The 14,786-nt window shown below is 47.5% G+C and overlaps 2 protein-coding genes across 2 annotated transcripts; one reads left to right on the plus strand and one right to left on the minus strand.

Moving 5' to 3' along the window:
* Position 1: 1 nt before the first annotated feature.
* On the plus strand, positions 2–12,535 carry PFDN2 (prefoldin subunit 2). Its single transcript, XM_032397190.1, has 4 exons — positions 2–118; positions 11,228–11,316; positions 11,430–11,553; positions 12,237–12,535. The coding sequence occupies exons 1-4, from the start codon at positions 44–46 to the stop codon at positions 12,411–12,413; spliced, it is 465 nt and encodes a 154-aa protein (XP_032253081.1). The 5' UTR covers positions 2–43; the 3' UTR covers positions 12,414–12,535.
* Positions 12,536–12,886: 351 nt separating this feature from the next.
* On the minus strand, positions 12,887–14,709 carry KLHDC9 (kelch domain containing 9). The gene is made up of 4 exons (XM_032397199.1): positions 14,192–14,709; positions 13,777–13,936; positions 13,485–13,683; positions 12,887–13,218 (listed from the first exon to the last, which is right to left on the minus strand). The coding sequence occupies exons 1-4, from the start codon at positions 14,707–14,709 to the stop codon at positions 13,052–13,054; spliced, it is 1,044 nt and encodes a 347-aa protein (XP_032253090.1). The 3' UTR covers positions 12,887–13,051.
* Positions 14,710–14,786: the final 77 nt, after the last annotated feature.

The following is a 14,786-nucleotide window of genomic DNA, read 5'->3' on the forward strand; positions in this document are numbered from 1 at the left end:
CGGGGCGGAGCTGCGCACGCCGGAAGCCCAGCAGGCGGCGAAGATGGCGGAGAGCAGCGGTCGTGCCGGCAAGAGCGGCGGCAGCGGCGCGGGGAAAGGGGCGGTGTCGGCAGAGCAGGTGAGGAGCGGAGAACCCGAAGGAGGGCAACAGGGCCGAGTCCAGAATCGATGCGAGGAGAGGGGGGAGCCTGTGGCTGGTGCAGGCCTCACTCCGGTCTCACCTTTGCGAGGCCGCCCAGAGAGGGGAGGGTCCTTGGAGAAGCTGGCCGAGCCCCGGGGGGGAGAGCAGGACAGTTGGTAGGTGAAGGCCACGCCTCCCTTGGGGTGTTGGGTGAGCCAGCAGGAGGCCAGAGCCCCGAAATGCAGCGTGTGGGAGGATGCACGGTTGTGAGGGGAGATAGGTCGTCGCTTTCCCCACTTCTCCGCACCCTCAAACAGGATAGGCTGGGCCGGGCAGCTCGTAACGAATCCCGGGGGATTAGTCAACGGGCTGGTTGTGTGGTCTGTTACGTGACCCTGAAACGACGTTGACAGTCGCCCTCACTCTGCAGAGCCACGTGACTCACCTACTTGAAGAGTCTAGTGTTCCATACTGTTGACTCGCAAGTCCTTATTAGATTGGATTTCTTTAGCGGCCAGAAACCCTTTTCTAACCCGAGTTTGCATTTCCCCCAGTGTCTAGCATCGGGAAACGTTTGATTAATAACTCAGAAAGCCTTTTGTGGCGTGGGAGCCATAGTTTGCTAATGATGGGGCTAGTGATTAATAGAGGTGGGAAGATATCTACATAATAGAAAGGAAAACATAAACAACAGCTCTTTTAATTACAGGTTCACTTATCAGTTATTTGTTGAACAGTTACTACAGGCAAAGGTGTCCGCATAAAGATTTTTCAAAGAGCTCATAGTAAAATAAGACCTACAAAATGCTAACATGAGGCAAAGGATGAGTGTCCTAATAGGTATAAAGTGCTGTGGGATTTTGCGGAGCGGGGGAAAGGATAGTTTCTGTCCCCAGGTGGGGGCGGGGGCCGTTGTGGTGGAAGGGAAGGGAGAAGGAACCTAGTATTTTCTGAGGCTCTACCATGTGCTGAGGCCCTCTGCTTGGTACAGGAAAACGGATACATGAAATGACCTTGTTTTCAAGATCGCTCACAGACTCATTTGAGAAAAGACAAACCAAACAGTAAAGATGTACAATATTCCACATAGGCCCCTCTTTATGGTAGCTAGAAGAGGGACCCTCTAACTAAGCAGGAGGTTATGGGATTTGAGGAGTGGGTGGGAAAGGGGAGCTGTGGTATAGTGGGGGTGGCTAAGAGCGTAAGAAGTGCACTGGCGTTTGGCAGATCTGTGCTTGAATCACATTTCCACTGTTTATTATGTGTAGATGACCTCCTGTGAGTTACTTCTCTCACCTTGCCCTCCTGTAAAAATATAGTGGTGCATACCTCATCACTTTTGATTATTAGACAAGAAGTGCATGCAAAGTGTTTTTGCACAGTGACTGGAATATAGTATGTTTGTTGTTTTTTCTGGAAGACATAATCCTTCAATTCAGTTCTAAAGGATGAGAGAGAAATCAGTCAAGCAAGAAGGAAATGGAGAATTTCCTAGGTAGAGGGACTCATATGCTTAAAAGCACTGAGGCATGAACCTGCCTGGCATGTTTAGGGTGCAGGTAGACTTAGAGTGTGGGATGGAATACAAGCCTTCAATGTGAAGAAAAAGGGATAGGAGTCTAGGATGTTTCTCAGATTTCTGTCTTTGATAGATGCTGGTGTCATAGGGAATGTAGGAAGATAGGAAATGTCGGGGGCGGGGAGCTGGGGAATAAGTTTATTTGGGGGTTTTGAGTTTGGGTTTCTTGTAGGATGTTCAAGTAGAGACATTTTTAATAGTCGGTTTGACTTATAAATCTTGAGTTACAGAAATCTGAGTCAGAGATACAGATTAGAGAATTATAAGCTTATGGATGGTAGACAAAGTCATGGTTATGGGCCAAATCATCTAGGGTTTGTACAGAAAGTGAAAAAAGAAGCAGAACAAGGGTGGAACCAATATCTAAGGGGTTATGGAGAAAGAGAAGAAGCCCTCAAAAGAAACTGAGCAGTTGTGGTAATTGAGTTCTGAGGCTGTTCTTGCTTAACAATATGTGGCCTTTGTGTTCCAGAGAGAACACTGGGTAAAAAATATTAGATTTATTGGGGTGCCTGGCTGGCTCAGTAGGTAGAACATGTGGTTCTTGATCTTAGAGTGGTGAGTTCAAGACCCGTGTTGGGCCTAGAGATTACTTTAAAAAATTAAAAAAAATATATATATATATGATTTATCACTCCTGCAAATGTGAGCTACATATGTCCCTTATATACAAGATGGAAGGAAGTAACACATTGTACTAGGTACTCATTTTTTCCTCTGTTATTTAATTACTGCTATTTGGAGCAGGTTATATTGTTCTCCCTTTATAGGTAAGGATATTTGCGTTTCAGAGACTTTAGTTAACTTACCCAAAGTCAGTAACTGGAAGAGCAGGGCTTTCAATTGAGTGGGTGATTTGAGAATCAGACGTATTTTTCCATGTATACATGATCATATTAAAGATATTTGAACTGAGCCTGAAGGAATGGATAGATTGGAACAGTGGTAATGGAAATAGGATATAGGGAATAGGATAAGAAGAGGAGAGCTAGACTAGGAAAGCACAGGCTGACATGAAGTGCAGTGACTGGTTAGTTTAGCTAAATCATGAGGTATAAGAAAGATGTGGTGCTTAAAGCAAGCTGAGTCTTTGCATGGCAAAGAATTTGGAACTTTTTAAAAAAAATTTTATTATGTTAGTCACCATACATGACATCATTAGTTTTTGATGTAGTGTTCCATGATTCATTGTTTGCATATAGCACCCAGTGCTCCATTCAATACGTGCCCTCTTTAATACCCATCACCAGGCTAACCCATCCCCCCACCCCCCTCCCCTCTAGAACCCTCAGTGTGTTTCTCAGAGTCCATAGTCTCTCATGGTTCTTCTCCCCCTCCGATTTCCCCCCCCCCTTCTTTTTTCCCTTCCTACTATCTCTTTTTTTTTTTTTTTTTTAACATATAATGTATTATTTGTTTCAGAGGTACAGGTCTGTGATTCATCAGTCTTACACAATTCACAGTGCTCACCATAGCACATACCCTCTCCAATGTCTATGAATCTGGAACTTTTTAATGTAAGCAGTGAGGGAGTCACAGAAGGATGTGTGGTATGCTGTTGTTATTTTTCTTTTACATAAAACAAGACATGTTCATTGTGGAAATGTAGAAAACACAGGAAAAAGTACAAAATAAAAAATAAATTGCCCATGATCCTAGTATCCAAAGATAACTACTATTACCATTTTGGAATATATCCTTTGATAATACTCCAAAGGAGGTTTCTCCCCCTCCTTTATATTTTTGTATGTTGTGTAGATGGAAAGGGAGGACATGACAAATACTATAAAAAAGTATTTATATACTTTATAATATTAGTATTATACAATGTATACTTTTGTAATCTGTGTTTTGTTTTTTAAAGGTTTTATTTATTGGAGAAAGAGGTGAGCGAGAGAGTGAGAGAGCGTGAGTAGGGGGGAAGGGCAGAGGGAGAAGCAGGTTCCTTGCTGAGCAGGGAGCCTAATGCAGGGCTCGATCCCAGGACCCTGGGATCGTGACCTGAGCCAAGAGCAGACAGTTAACCGACAGCCATCCATGTGCCCCTGTAGTCTTTGTTTTAAGTCTAATATATCATGAACATTTTTCTATGTCATCAAGTGTTACCAGCAGTGTATAGGATGAATTTGGAGAGCCCAAAAATAGGGAGATAATTTAGAAGACTACAGGAGTAGTTCGGACTCGGTGGGTAATGAAGGCTCGGACTAGGGTGATGTCAGAGAGCTTAAGAAAAATTGCTGAAGTAGGTGCAGTAAATTTGGCAGTTGTTGGGATAAGGGTGTGTTCAAAGATGAAACCAGGGTTTCCTACCTGGAGGGCTAGAGTGGTGTCATTAGCAGAAATAGGGGAGACGGGTGCCTGGGTGGCTAAGTCGGTTAAGCGTCTGCCTTCGGCTCAGGCTGTGATCCCCAGGGTCCTAGGATCAAGTCCCGCATTGGGCTCTCTGCTCCACAGGGAGCCTGCTTCTCCCTCTGCCCCGGCTCTCTCTCTGTCTCTGTCTCTCTTAAATGAATAAATAAAATCTTTTCAAAAAAAAAAAGAAAGAAAGAAATGGAGACAAGAAAAGGAACAGTTTCAAACGGGGTAAAAGATGATCAATTCCGCTTCAGATGACCTGAGTTTAAGGTATCCGTAGGATATTTAAGTGGAAATGTTCTGTACTAATAGCTATTTATTGACAACCTGTTATATACTGGATATTGTCCTAAGTCCTTGATGTAACTAACTGATCTTCACAATATCCTAGGAGACAGTTATTATCTTTATGTTATTGGTGAAGAAAAGATTCAAAAAAGAGATAACTTGCTCATGGTTAGACTGCGGAATCATTTCTGACCGACTTCAGAGCTCCTTCCTCTAACTTGGAAGTATGGGTCTAGAATTTCTGAGAAGGCCTGGGTTTGCAGGCAGTAGAATAAAGGCAATTGTTGAAGCCATAGAAGTAGCTAAGATACGAATTGAAATAGTCTAGGTAATAAAGGGAGAAGTACTATGGAAAGAATCTTAGATCCTGTCTCCACTGTGGGGGTGAGAGGAAGAACTTCAGGAAGAGGAAAGAAGTGTTAAGAGAGGTAGGAGAACCAATGAACCAAAGGGTCCTGGAAGCTAGAAGAGAGAAGAGAACCTTCCTTGTATTGGGCACTGGACATATTCCCTCAGTTTCGTTCTCGTTGTTACCCTGAGGCTGTGGTTCTCAGCCTGCTGTGATTTCACCCCAGGAGAAATTTGGCGATGCCTGGAGACATTTTTGGTTGTCACAAGTAGGAGCTGCTACTGGCTTTTAGTGGGTAGAAGCAGAGAGGTTGCTAAATCTCCTACCACGCACAGGACAGCCCCCTGTAAAAAAGTATTTTCCTGCCCAGAATATCAGTGCTGATGTTTAGAAACCCTTCCGTATGGTATATGAATTCCATTTTATAAATGAGGAGACCAAGAGAAAAGTTAAGTAACTCGGTCATTATAGCAAGTAAAGAGCAATACTAGGACATGAACCCATGTCAGACTCAGAAGTTTGGGCTCTTTCCACCCTACCGTGTTGCTACTTAAAGGAAGAGAGTTTGAAGAAGCAGAGTTAAAATTGAGAAAAAATTGTTGAATTCGGTAGGAGGCCATTCATGATTTTTGAGAGGGTAGTTTAATAAGTAATAATAATTTAATAACTAGTATAGATAGAAGGCAATTTAAAGTGGGTTGGGAGTGAATGGGAGGTGGGGAAGTAGAAGCAGTGAGTACAGACTAGTCCTAAAATAGAAGATGAAGAGAAGGGCTGAGAACTGTTATTTGTTGGAGTAGTAAGGTCAATGACGTTTTCTTTTGTCTTTCTTTTTTTAAAAAAGATTTTATTTATTTATTAGAGAGAGAGCGTTAACACACACAAGCAGGGAGGAGGGGCAGAGGGAGAGGGACAAGCAGACTCCCAACTGAGCAGGGAGCCTGATGACGTGGGGCTTGATCCTAGGACCCCGAGATCATGACCTGAGCCGAAGGGAGACTCTTAACTGACTGAGCCACTCAGGTGCCCCTGGTCAAAGACATTTTCTTGATAGTTGAGTATGTTTGTCAGGAAAGGGGGCACTAAACTGAAAAGAAGATACTTAGTGAGTGACACCCCAGAAAATGCTTTTCCAGATGCATCTAGTCATAATTCTTGACCTATTGTTCTATTTTTCACTGAACCCAGTAAGACTAAACATCATGTAGGTAAGAAGACCAAAGGACATTTCGGAGGTAAAGGTAATGATTATAGATTTTTCCTGAAGTTATCAACACTATGTGGTATTGATTAAATAAACAACAACAACAAAAAAAAAAAGAAGGAAGGAAACGGGAAAATAAATCATCGGAAATAGTTTGACTTTTTTTTTTTTTTGAAGATTTTATTTATTTATTGAGAGAGAGCATGAGCAGGGGGAGCAGCAAAGGGAGAGGGAAAAGCAGACTCCCCACTGAGCACAGAGCCTGATGGGTCCTGAGGATCATGACCTGAGCCGAAGTCAGCCACTTAACCAACTGAGTCATCGGGCGCCCCTGACTTTTTTTTTTTTAAGACTTTCTTTTTTAAGTAATCTCTACACCCAACGTGGGACTGGAACTCACAACCCTGAGATCAAGAGTTGCACGCTTTTCTGACTGAGCCAGCCAGGGGCCACCCCCTAGTTTGACCTTAATGAGTGGTGATACATGACAAGCCAGTAATAATACATCAGTAGGAACTGGATTCTTAGAGTTCAACAAACCTGGGTAGAAGTACTGGTTCACTGTGTTATTTTCACACACACACACGCACACCCACCAGCCTTGCTCTACTGATCTATAAAGTGAAGTACATGTCTTAAAATGTGTTTTTATTTTAGAATTAAATGAGATAAAGAGTAGCAGAGTGCTTGGCATATAGTAGTGTTCTTTTACTTACAAACTGTGGGAGGAAGGTGTTTTACTGTAGGACTGTGGAAAAAATAGGTATTTAAAAAGAGATTGCATTTGCATATTTAAAATTTCAAAGAAGATAACGATAAAGATTAGAAGGCAGGCTGCATGGTTGAAAATTAGGAACGCAATAAAATTGGAATAATTTTCTTTTTTTTTTTTTTTTTTAAAGATTTTATTTATTTATTTGAGACAGAATGAGAGAGAGAGAGAGCACATGAGAGGGGGGAGGATCAGAGGGAGAAGCAGGCTCCCTGCCGAGCAGGGAGCCCGATGCGGGACTCGATCCAGGGACTCCAGGATCATGACCTGAGCCGAAGGCAGTCGCTTAACCAACTGAGCCACCCAGGCGCCCCTGGAATAATTTTCTATCAAAATTTAAGGAGGGTGCCTGGGTGGCTCAGTTGGTTAAGCATCTGCCTTCAGCTCAGGTCATGATCCTGGGGTCCTGGGATCGAGTCCCGCATCGGGCTCCCTGCTCAGCTGGGAGTCTGCTTCTCCCTCTCCCTTTAACGCTCCCCCTCCACTTTTGCTGTCTCTCACTCTCTCTCAAATAAATAAAATCTTTAAAAAAAATTTAAGGAATTGATATGCTTTATTTTATTTTTAATTTTTTTTTAAGATTTTATTTATTTATTTAACAGAGAGAGAGAGTGAGAGGGCACAAGTAGGGTTAGAGGGAGAAGCAGGCTCCCTGCAGAGCAGGGAGGCCGATGGAGGGCTCGATGCGGGACTTGATCTCAGGCCCCTGGGATCATGACCTCAGCCGAAGGCAGACGCTTAACCGACTGAGCCCCCCAGGTGCCCCGATATGCTTTATTATTATTATTATTTTTTTGAGAGACAGAGAGAGTGCCGCATACACTTGAGTGAGGGGAAGGGGCAGAGGGATAGGGAGAGAGAATCCTAAGCAGGTTCCACACTCAGCTCAGAGCCTGACGTGGGGCTCCATCTTATGACCCTGAGATCATGACCTGAGCCAAAATCAAGAGTCAGACACTTAACTGACTGAACCACCCAGACATGATGCGCATTTATATGTGAGCACATAGAAGGGGTTAACATATGGAATGTGTTAACTGATTTTATTTTGGTAATCATTTCACAATATGTACATATATCAAGTCATAATGTTGTATACCTTAAACTTACACAATGTCATATGTCATTATATCTCAGTAAAGCTGGGGTGGGGGGAGGGAAGAAAACCATGTCCTGTGTAAAATTGTTTGTATGTGCCAATTATGAGAATGTAAAGAGCTCTGTATAGTTACCAGGATTGCAGTTACTTTTGAATAGAATAAACAGCTGGTATTTTAATTTAATTGGATTCTTTTTCAGGAGGGATGTTTACATGTAAGATGATGATTTTAGTAGGGCTGAGAGAATCAACACTGACCTGGCCGTCCCTGCTTATACCAGACAACTTTAGGAGAACAGGGAATGAGGGAAAGAGAAGGAAATTTAATTCTAGCCATAAGGGAGAAGACCATTAGAAAAGTTGTATTTTAACAGGAAGAATGTGAGAATAGATCACAGCCTTTCTGTCTTCATTATGTGGCAGACCTCAGAGATGGCAGGTTAATATCAGTTTATTTTACATCTAATTTCCAGTTAGGTTACAGTTAGCTGCTGCGATGTCATTTTCTTTAAGTACACCAGTGGCTGAAATTTTCCATAATAACCGTGGGTAACTCATACATTTAAATAGATTTATTCTAGTTTGACATTTGATTACAAGTTCATAAACTGGACCAGGAGGAAATAGGGGTTGTTTATTAACAAGAATGTTTGAAGAAAAATTGGAATTAAAAAAAAAAATCTCTTTTTTGCCTTTAGTTGTGTTAAATTGGTGGTTGAAAAGTAGATTCTTACTAATTACTAAGGAAAATAAGTTCAGGCCTCAGAAATTTTAGACTCTTAAGCTGATTTCATTGGTGTATTTAACAACATACATCTAGAAGAGTGGGTCATTTGGGTGCTAGGAGAGCATCTAGAATCTGGTTTAGTTACTGAATTTTCTTAGGTGAAATTATTATTGTTTTTTTTTTAAGATTTTTTATTTATTTATTTGACAGAGACACAGCGAGAGAGGGAACACAAGCAGGGGGAGTGGGAGAGGGAGAAGCAGGCTTCCCGCTGAGCAGGGAGCCCGATGTGGGGCTCGATCCCAGGACCCTGGGATCATGACCTGAGCCGAAGGCAGACACCCAACGACTGAGCCACCCAGGCGCCCCTTAGGTGAAATTATTTTGATCTGTAACACTGACAGTGGAGAAAAAGCTAACTATAAATGGAATAGTTTGGTATACGCAGTGGAGGCGAAGGAAGAACAGCTTATAGACGAGTTAGATTTTCAAGGCATCTGTTGGAACGAGTGGACGGAGTGGACGGAGATGGATGGGTGGGGGCCTGGAGAAGGCAACACGCTGCTCAAGTGGCAGGGTCCTAGCCAGACCTGTTCCTTGGCTTTTTGAGCAGTAGAGGGATGTAGGGGTGGCACAGGTCAGCCGTTAGGATCTTACTAGCTGGGGGCACCTGGGTGGCTCAGTCGTTAGGCGTCTGCCTTCGGCTCAGGTCATAATCCCAGGGTCTTGGGATCGAGTCCCGCATCGGGCTCCCTGCTCGGCGGGAAGCCTGCTTCTCCCTCTCCCACTCCCCCTGCTTGTGTTCCCTCTCTCACTGTGTCTCTCTCTGTCAAATAAATAAATAAATAAAATCTTAAAAAAAAGAAAGGATCTTACTAGCTGTCGATGAGCCTTGCAGAGAGAGCTAGAGATAAAAGATCCTAGTAAGGTTGAGGTGGTTGTTCATTAGTGGCAGTGAGACTGGACATGATGTGAATGGGAGTGAGAGCTTCAGCAGTAGTTTGAGTGGGTGGGCTCACTGCTCTCTGCTGAACAGGAGGGGCCGGAGGGGAGGCTGTGTGGGTTTGGAGAGAAGGCCGAGATAGTAGTTAATGTACTCTCCTGCTTACAGAGTCCTTTCATACTAACTGGTTCACAGGATACAACAGCTCAATAGAGTAGGTTCCCTGTGTGTTTCACACGTGAGGGAACTAAGGCTCAAAGAGAGTAACCCCGTGGTTCTCAGTTCTGGCTGCACTAATAGAATTATGTGGGAGAGCTTTTAAAAATACTGAGGCCTGGGGCATCTGGGTGGCTCAGGGTTAAGTGTCCCACTTGTCTCACTCTTGATTTTGGCTCAGGTCATGATCTCAGGGTCATGAGATCGAGCCCCAGGCTCTGGGCTCAGTGCGAGTCTGCTTGGGATTCTCTCTCTCCCTCTGCTTCTCCCCCACGTGCATGCACATTCTCTCTCTCTCTCTAAAAATAAATAAAATCTTAAGAAAGAAATAAATACTGATGCCTGGGCCTCACCCAGTGATTGTGTAATTGTTCTGAGATGCCACTGTTCACGCTACCCTGGGGATTCTGATGTGTAGCCAGGGTTGAGAACCATACGGTTAAATGTCCGAGGCCATAGAGCCAGTATGTGGCGGAGACAAAACCTGAAAACCCGGTCTTTTGTCCCTGGGTCCCAGGTTTTCCTTTTTTTTTTTTTTTCTCCTACCCCACCCACCCCCACAATTTTCTGTCCTCATTACCTTTTCTACCTTTCATCTGATGTTTCTCTCCACACACAGTCCTCAGCCCTGTACTGAAAGTCACGGGGGTGGTGACAGTAGTACCCAGTCTGGTTTTCACGAAGTGTTAATTCCCTGCTCCGTTTCTGGGGAACAAGGAGCTGGTAGTAATCATTCCTCTGGGCCTTTACATACGTTACTTCTTACGCATCTCTTGCACCCCATCCTCCCCCAGTTTCTCATCCTTCAGGCCTCAGCGAAGGCAGTGTGTCTCCGCAAGCCTATGTTAGGGTTTCTAGGCTACAGAAACGGACTCTGGCCAACTTTTTTTTGGTTTCTTTTTAAGTAGTGTTTTGGAAGGAGAGTGGGTCGTTCAGAGAATTGAACACAATGAAAAGAAAGATTCAAGAACTGGGTCACACCAAGTTCAAGAACTAGGGCAGCTTTGGGGATTTCAGGAAGAGGGACCGAGGATCATCTGTGCAGGACAGCTAGTTGTCTTGGCTTCCACTGTCTTCTGGACCTCTTTGTCTTTTCCCCAAAATCAGTTCCTGTACAGAGACTCTGGTATAGAACAGGTCGCTGCCCCCGTGGTCAGGGAGCATTGGGTCCTGTGAATAGTAGCCCCGCAAGCAGCCTACTGAGCTCAGGAAGGGCAGTTTCCCTGTGGGAGGAATGCTGGGCAGACCCAAATGAGAGTTACCCACTACAAAGCCTTTGCGGACAGCTCTCTCTCCCTGCAAGTCTGAGCACCGCCCTCCCCCCCCGTAGTACCCGTGCCTGTCCCTCCCCACGCGGAAGCCGCAGGAGGGCCGGGCACAGTTCTCACACGCCGTAGGCTCTCCGTAAGTGTTGCGCGAGTGGAAGTCCTGACAGACTAAAGGTAGAAATCACAAACGTGGGTTCCGCTCCTTTTCCAAGGTAGGTGTCCAGAGCTTGCCCTCCTGTGTTGTTTCTGGAGCCTCTGCCATGTCCACTGTCTCCTCTCTCAGTTAAGTCTTTCTCGTCTTCTAAGGTGATTGCTGGCTTCAACCGCCTTCGGCAGGAACAGCGGGGTCTGGCATCCAAAGCAGCTGAGCTGGAGATGGAGCTGAACGAGCACAGGTGAGGAGGTTGGGGAGCAGCAAACGGAAGGAGCGTTGGCCGGGCCATTTTGTGAGGGCCGGGTGCGGTCGGTGGGGCCAAACTCTCAGCTGAGCCTTGTCCTCCTGCCGCAGCCTCGTGATTGACACGCTGAAGGAGGTGGATGAGGCCCGCAAATGCTACCGCATGGTTGGAGGTGTGCTGGTGGAGCGGACGGTCAAAGAGGTGCTGCCTGCCCTGGAGAACAACAAGGAGCAGGTGAGCAGGGATCCCCGAGAAGCTCTGGGCAGCTGAGGTGCGGGAGGGGGGCCGGGGTGTAGGCTGGTGGGTAGGCACCCATGTTGAAGACAGCATAAAAAGCCTGTTAGCCTGTGCTTTTTATGCTCTGTTAAGTCTAGACTCAGACAGGAGTAGTTGCGGGCTGCCAGCCTTTTTCCCTGCGCTCTGTGACCTGGCCCATCTAGGGGAGAGGGGGCAGGGAGAGCCGTGTTTCTCACAGTGTAGTCCACGGATACCTGCATCCAGGTCACCTGGAGGACTGATTTAAAATGCAGCTTCCCTGACCCATTGATTCAGAACAGTTGGAGGTGGGGCCTGTGGAGTGGCTTTTTTTTTTTTTTTTTTTAAGTAATCTCGGCGTCCGGCGTGGGGCTTGAACCCACAACCCTGAGATTAAGAGTCGCATGCTCTACCGACTGAGCCAGCCAGGTGCCCCGTGGAGTAGCATGTTAAAAACAAACAGCCCAAGTGGTTCTTACGTACATTAAAGTTTATAAATCATTGTGTTTGAGAAAGGCATACTTTTAGTGGCTGGGCTCTCCTGTCAATACTTGGTGAGGCTAGAGGTGTCATCCCTCCATCACATCCCCAGCCATAGTCCGTATCAGGCAGGGGAAGGGAGTCCTGAAAGCCTCATGTAATCCCTGTCACTTGCTCTCTAGATACAGAAGATCATTGAGACACTCACACAGCAGCTTCAGGCAAAGGGAAGAGAATTAAATGAATTCCGGGAAAAGCACAACATTCGTCTCATGGGGGAAGATGAGAAACCAGCAGCCAAGGAGAACTCAGAAGGGGCTGGGGCTAAGTCCAGCTCAGCCGGAGTGTTGGTCTCCTAGGGACCAAGGCCTTTGCATTTTTTTCTACCCTGACTCCCACTTCTTCTAATTTCTCTTTATTGTTATTATTATTATTTTCTCTGCTATTGTAATATTTTTTTGTTAATTAAATGTTTTGGTCAGAATGCTTAGCTCTAGCCTGAAGCTTTCTCCCAATATTAGGGGTGGGATCTGCATGAGGCATGGAAAGCCTATGACTTGTGGGGTTTGGTTCCAGCAGGCTAATAGCTCATGATATCAGAGGAGGTCCCATATTTTATCCTTTCCCTTGCAAATAAAGATGTGGCTACTTGTTGACTACCCTCCCCCCGAAAAGATTCACAGACAAAGTTGACTCTCAGATTGAAATTTTTTTTTTTTTTTAAAGATTTATTTATTTGAGAGAGAGAGAGAGAGCACAAGAGGGGGGAGCGGGAGAGGGAGAAGCAGACTCCCTGCTGAGCAGGTAGCCCGATGCGGGACTCGATCCCGGGACTCCAGGATCATGACCTGAGCCGAAGGCAGTCGCTTAACCAACTGAGCCACCCAGGCGCCCTCAGATTGAAATTTAATAAGCGTTTGAAATGAGGTGGATAGCTCTGGTGGTAATGGTTTTATGAGTTTGCGACAAACCAGAGGCTGTGTCTTGGCACTACTCTTTAGATAAATAGGTCCAGGATGCAAACCTGTGGACTAGGTGTCCTGCCATCCTCACCAAAACCCCCAACCAGGTAAAGCTGATCATTCCAAAGGCAGGTCCGATGGCCCATGCGTTTCAGCCCATGGTCTGCACAGGGGAAGTGGAACCACGTGGAAGGGGACTTGCCTGTTGGGTCAGAAAGTGCTCAATGAGGCAGGAGAATCTGGGCACCGTGGGGCTTCTGCTTCTCACGAGACCAAAGGTTTGCCCGCCTTTTTTCTCCTCACTTGATTTGTGGCCCTCTTCACCGTTGAATATTCTGTGTATTCCTTTAACTTGTCAATTTTTGCTCCTCCCTACCCATCACTCCATCCTCTCTCTGCGCCTGCAGGTTCTTCCGTGTCCCCACCTTCTCCCCACCTTCTCCCCTCCTTAACCAGGCCAGCCCTCACGGGTATCATAGATGTAGAGGTCGTTGCAGATGGTGTCTCTGGCTCTGGTCAGAGTTTCTCCACCAAACAGCACAGCGAAGGGCCCCACCACAGAACATGAGTGATGCCGAAGTCCCCGAGGCCCCTGCTGGGACCCCTGCCCAGTGCTCACAAGCCTGGCAAGCTGTTCCATCAAATGGGGGGCAGCAGGTGGTTCCTCCTTCCGGAAGAAAAGAAGGGGTTGGCTGGGGGGGATTTGGGCCTCACCATTTTAGCCCCCTTCCACCCTCAGCAAGATGTGAGTAGATAATACCTTAATCTTCCCCGGACTCCAATGCCCAGCTACTTCTGGTTCAGGCGAGTTGCAACCCCCAAAGAGCAGCAGCTGGTGAGCTGGGTGGGGCCCGGGAGTGCGGAGCAGGGCGGCACAGTGACCCGAGCGGGAGGCTGTGTGGCAGCCCTCCTCCTTATAGCTGTGGGGATGCAGAAGTACTGCCTGGGCCCCAGCGCCTTTCTTCCGCGGCAAGCCCAGAAAGGAGTCCGGACGGCGCAGTGGGCGGAGGAGAGGAGGGTGATCCCGGCAGAGAGCGCGCTCGCTCTCTCGTCACGGTGGATGCGGGGGAAGGGGGTCGGGATGTGGACAGGGTGCCCGCGGTTCTGCCGAGCCGTCGCTCTTCTAGAGCATGGATGAAGGGAGGGTGAGACGTTTGGGGCAGGGGGTGCCATACCAGTAGGTGCGGGCGCCGGGGTCCAGCCTCAGCGTGTAGATGCTTCCGTAGCGACGCTGAGTGCGGGTCCCGCCCTCCCGGCCTGCCACCCGCAGCTCTCGGTCGGAGATGCGGGTGCAGGTGTGGCTGCTGAGGCCGGCGGGGGGGCGGCTGCCGGGGGCCGCGCTCCACGCCTCCCACACTCCGCGCTCCGTGTCCAGCGCGGCCACCGTGGCCAGGCGGCGCGCCCCGTCCCAGCCGCCCACCACGCAGAGCCAGCGTCCGCCCACGGGCACCGCGTCGTGGTGGCTGCGCCGCAGGCCGCCCCGGGCGCCCACCTGCACCGCCTGGCCCGCGGCCGGGTCGAAGACCACTGTGTCGCCGCTCGGCTCTGTCGCCCCTCCGGCCGGGAGGCCCCCCACCAGGTAGAAGCGGCCCCGCAGCTCAGTGCAGGAGTGGAAGGCCCGCGCCAGGAGCGCGTCCCGAGCCACCGGCCGCCAGGTCCAGCCCGCGCCCCCCGGGGGCCCCGCCAGCGCCATGGCACCCCCCCACCCCCCTCTACCCCGGGAACCACCCGGGTCCCTGCCTCCCGTGGCCGTCGCCCAGCAACCGCCGC

This window comes from Phoca vitulina, unplaced genomic scaffold, assembly GCF_004348235.1.
Source record: "Phoca vitulina isolate PV1807 unplaced genomic scaffold, GSC_HSeal_1.0 scaffold97, whole genome shotgun sequence".
NCBI classification, from domain to species: Eukaryota; Metazoa; Chordata; class Mammalia; order Carnivora; family Phocidae; genus Phoca; species Phoca vitulina.

Excerpts from the sequence above, each read along its gene's own strand:
- KLHDC9 (XM_032397199.1), bottom strand. The coding sequence starts at position 14,709 with ATGGCGCTGGCGGGGCCCCCGGGGGGCGCGGGCTGGACCTGGCGGCCG. Across the intron at positions 13,937-14,191 it reads CCCGGCGCCCGCACCTACTG|CTATAAGGAGGAGGGCTGCC; the intron begins GTATGGCACCCC and ends GCATCCCCACAG. Across the intron at positions 13,219-13,484 it reads CCTCTACATCTATGATACCC|GCAAGTCCCCTTCCACGTGG; the intron begins GTGAGGGCTGGC and ends CTGACCCAACAG.
- PFDN2 (XM_032397190.1), top strand. The coding sequence starts at position 44 with ATGGCGGAGAGCAGCGGTCGTGCCGGCAAGAGCGGCGGCAGCGGCGCG. Across the intron at positions 11,317-11,429 it reads ATGGAGCTGAACGAGCACAG|CCTCGTGATTGACACGCTGA; the intron begins GTGAGGAGGTTG and ends CTCCTGCCGCAG. Across the intron at positions 11,554-12,236 it reads TGGAGAACAACAAGGAGCAG|ATACAGAAGATCATTGAGAC; the intron begins GTGAGCAGGGAT and ends CTTGCTCTCTAG.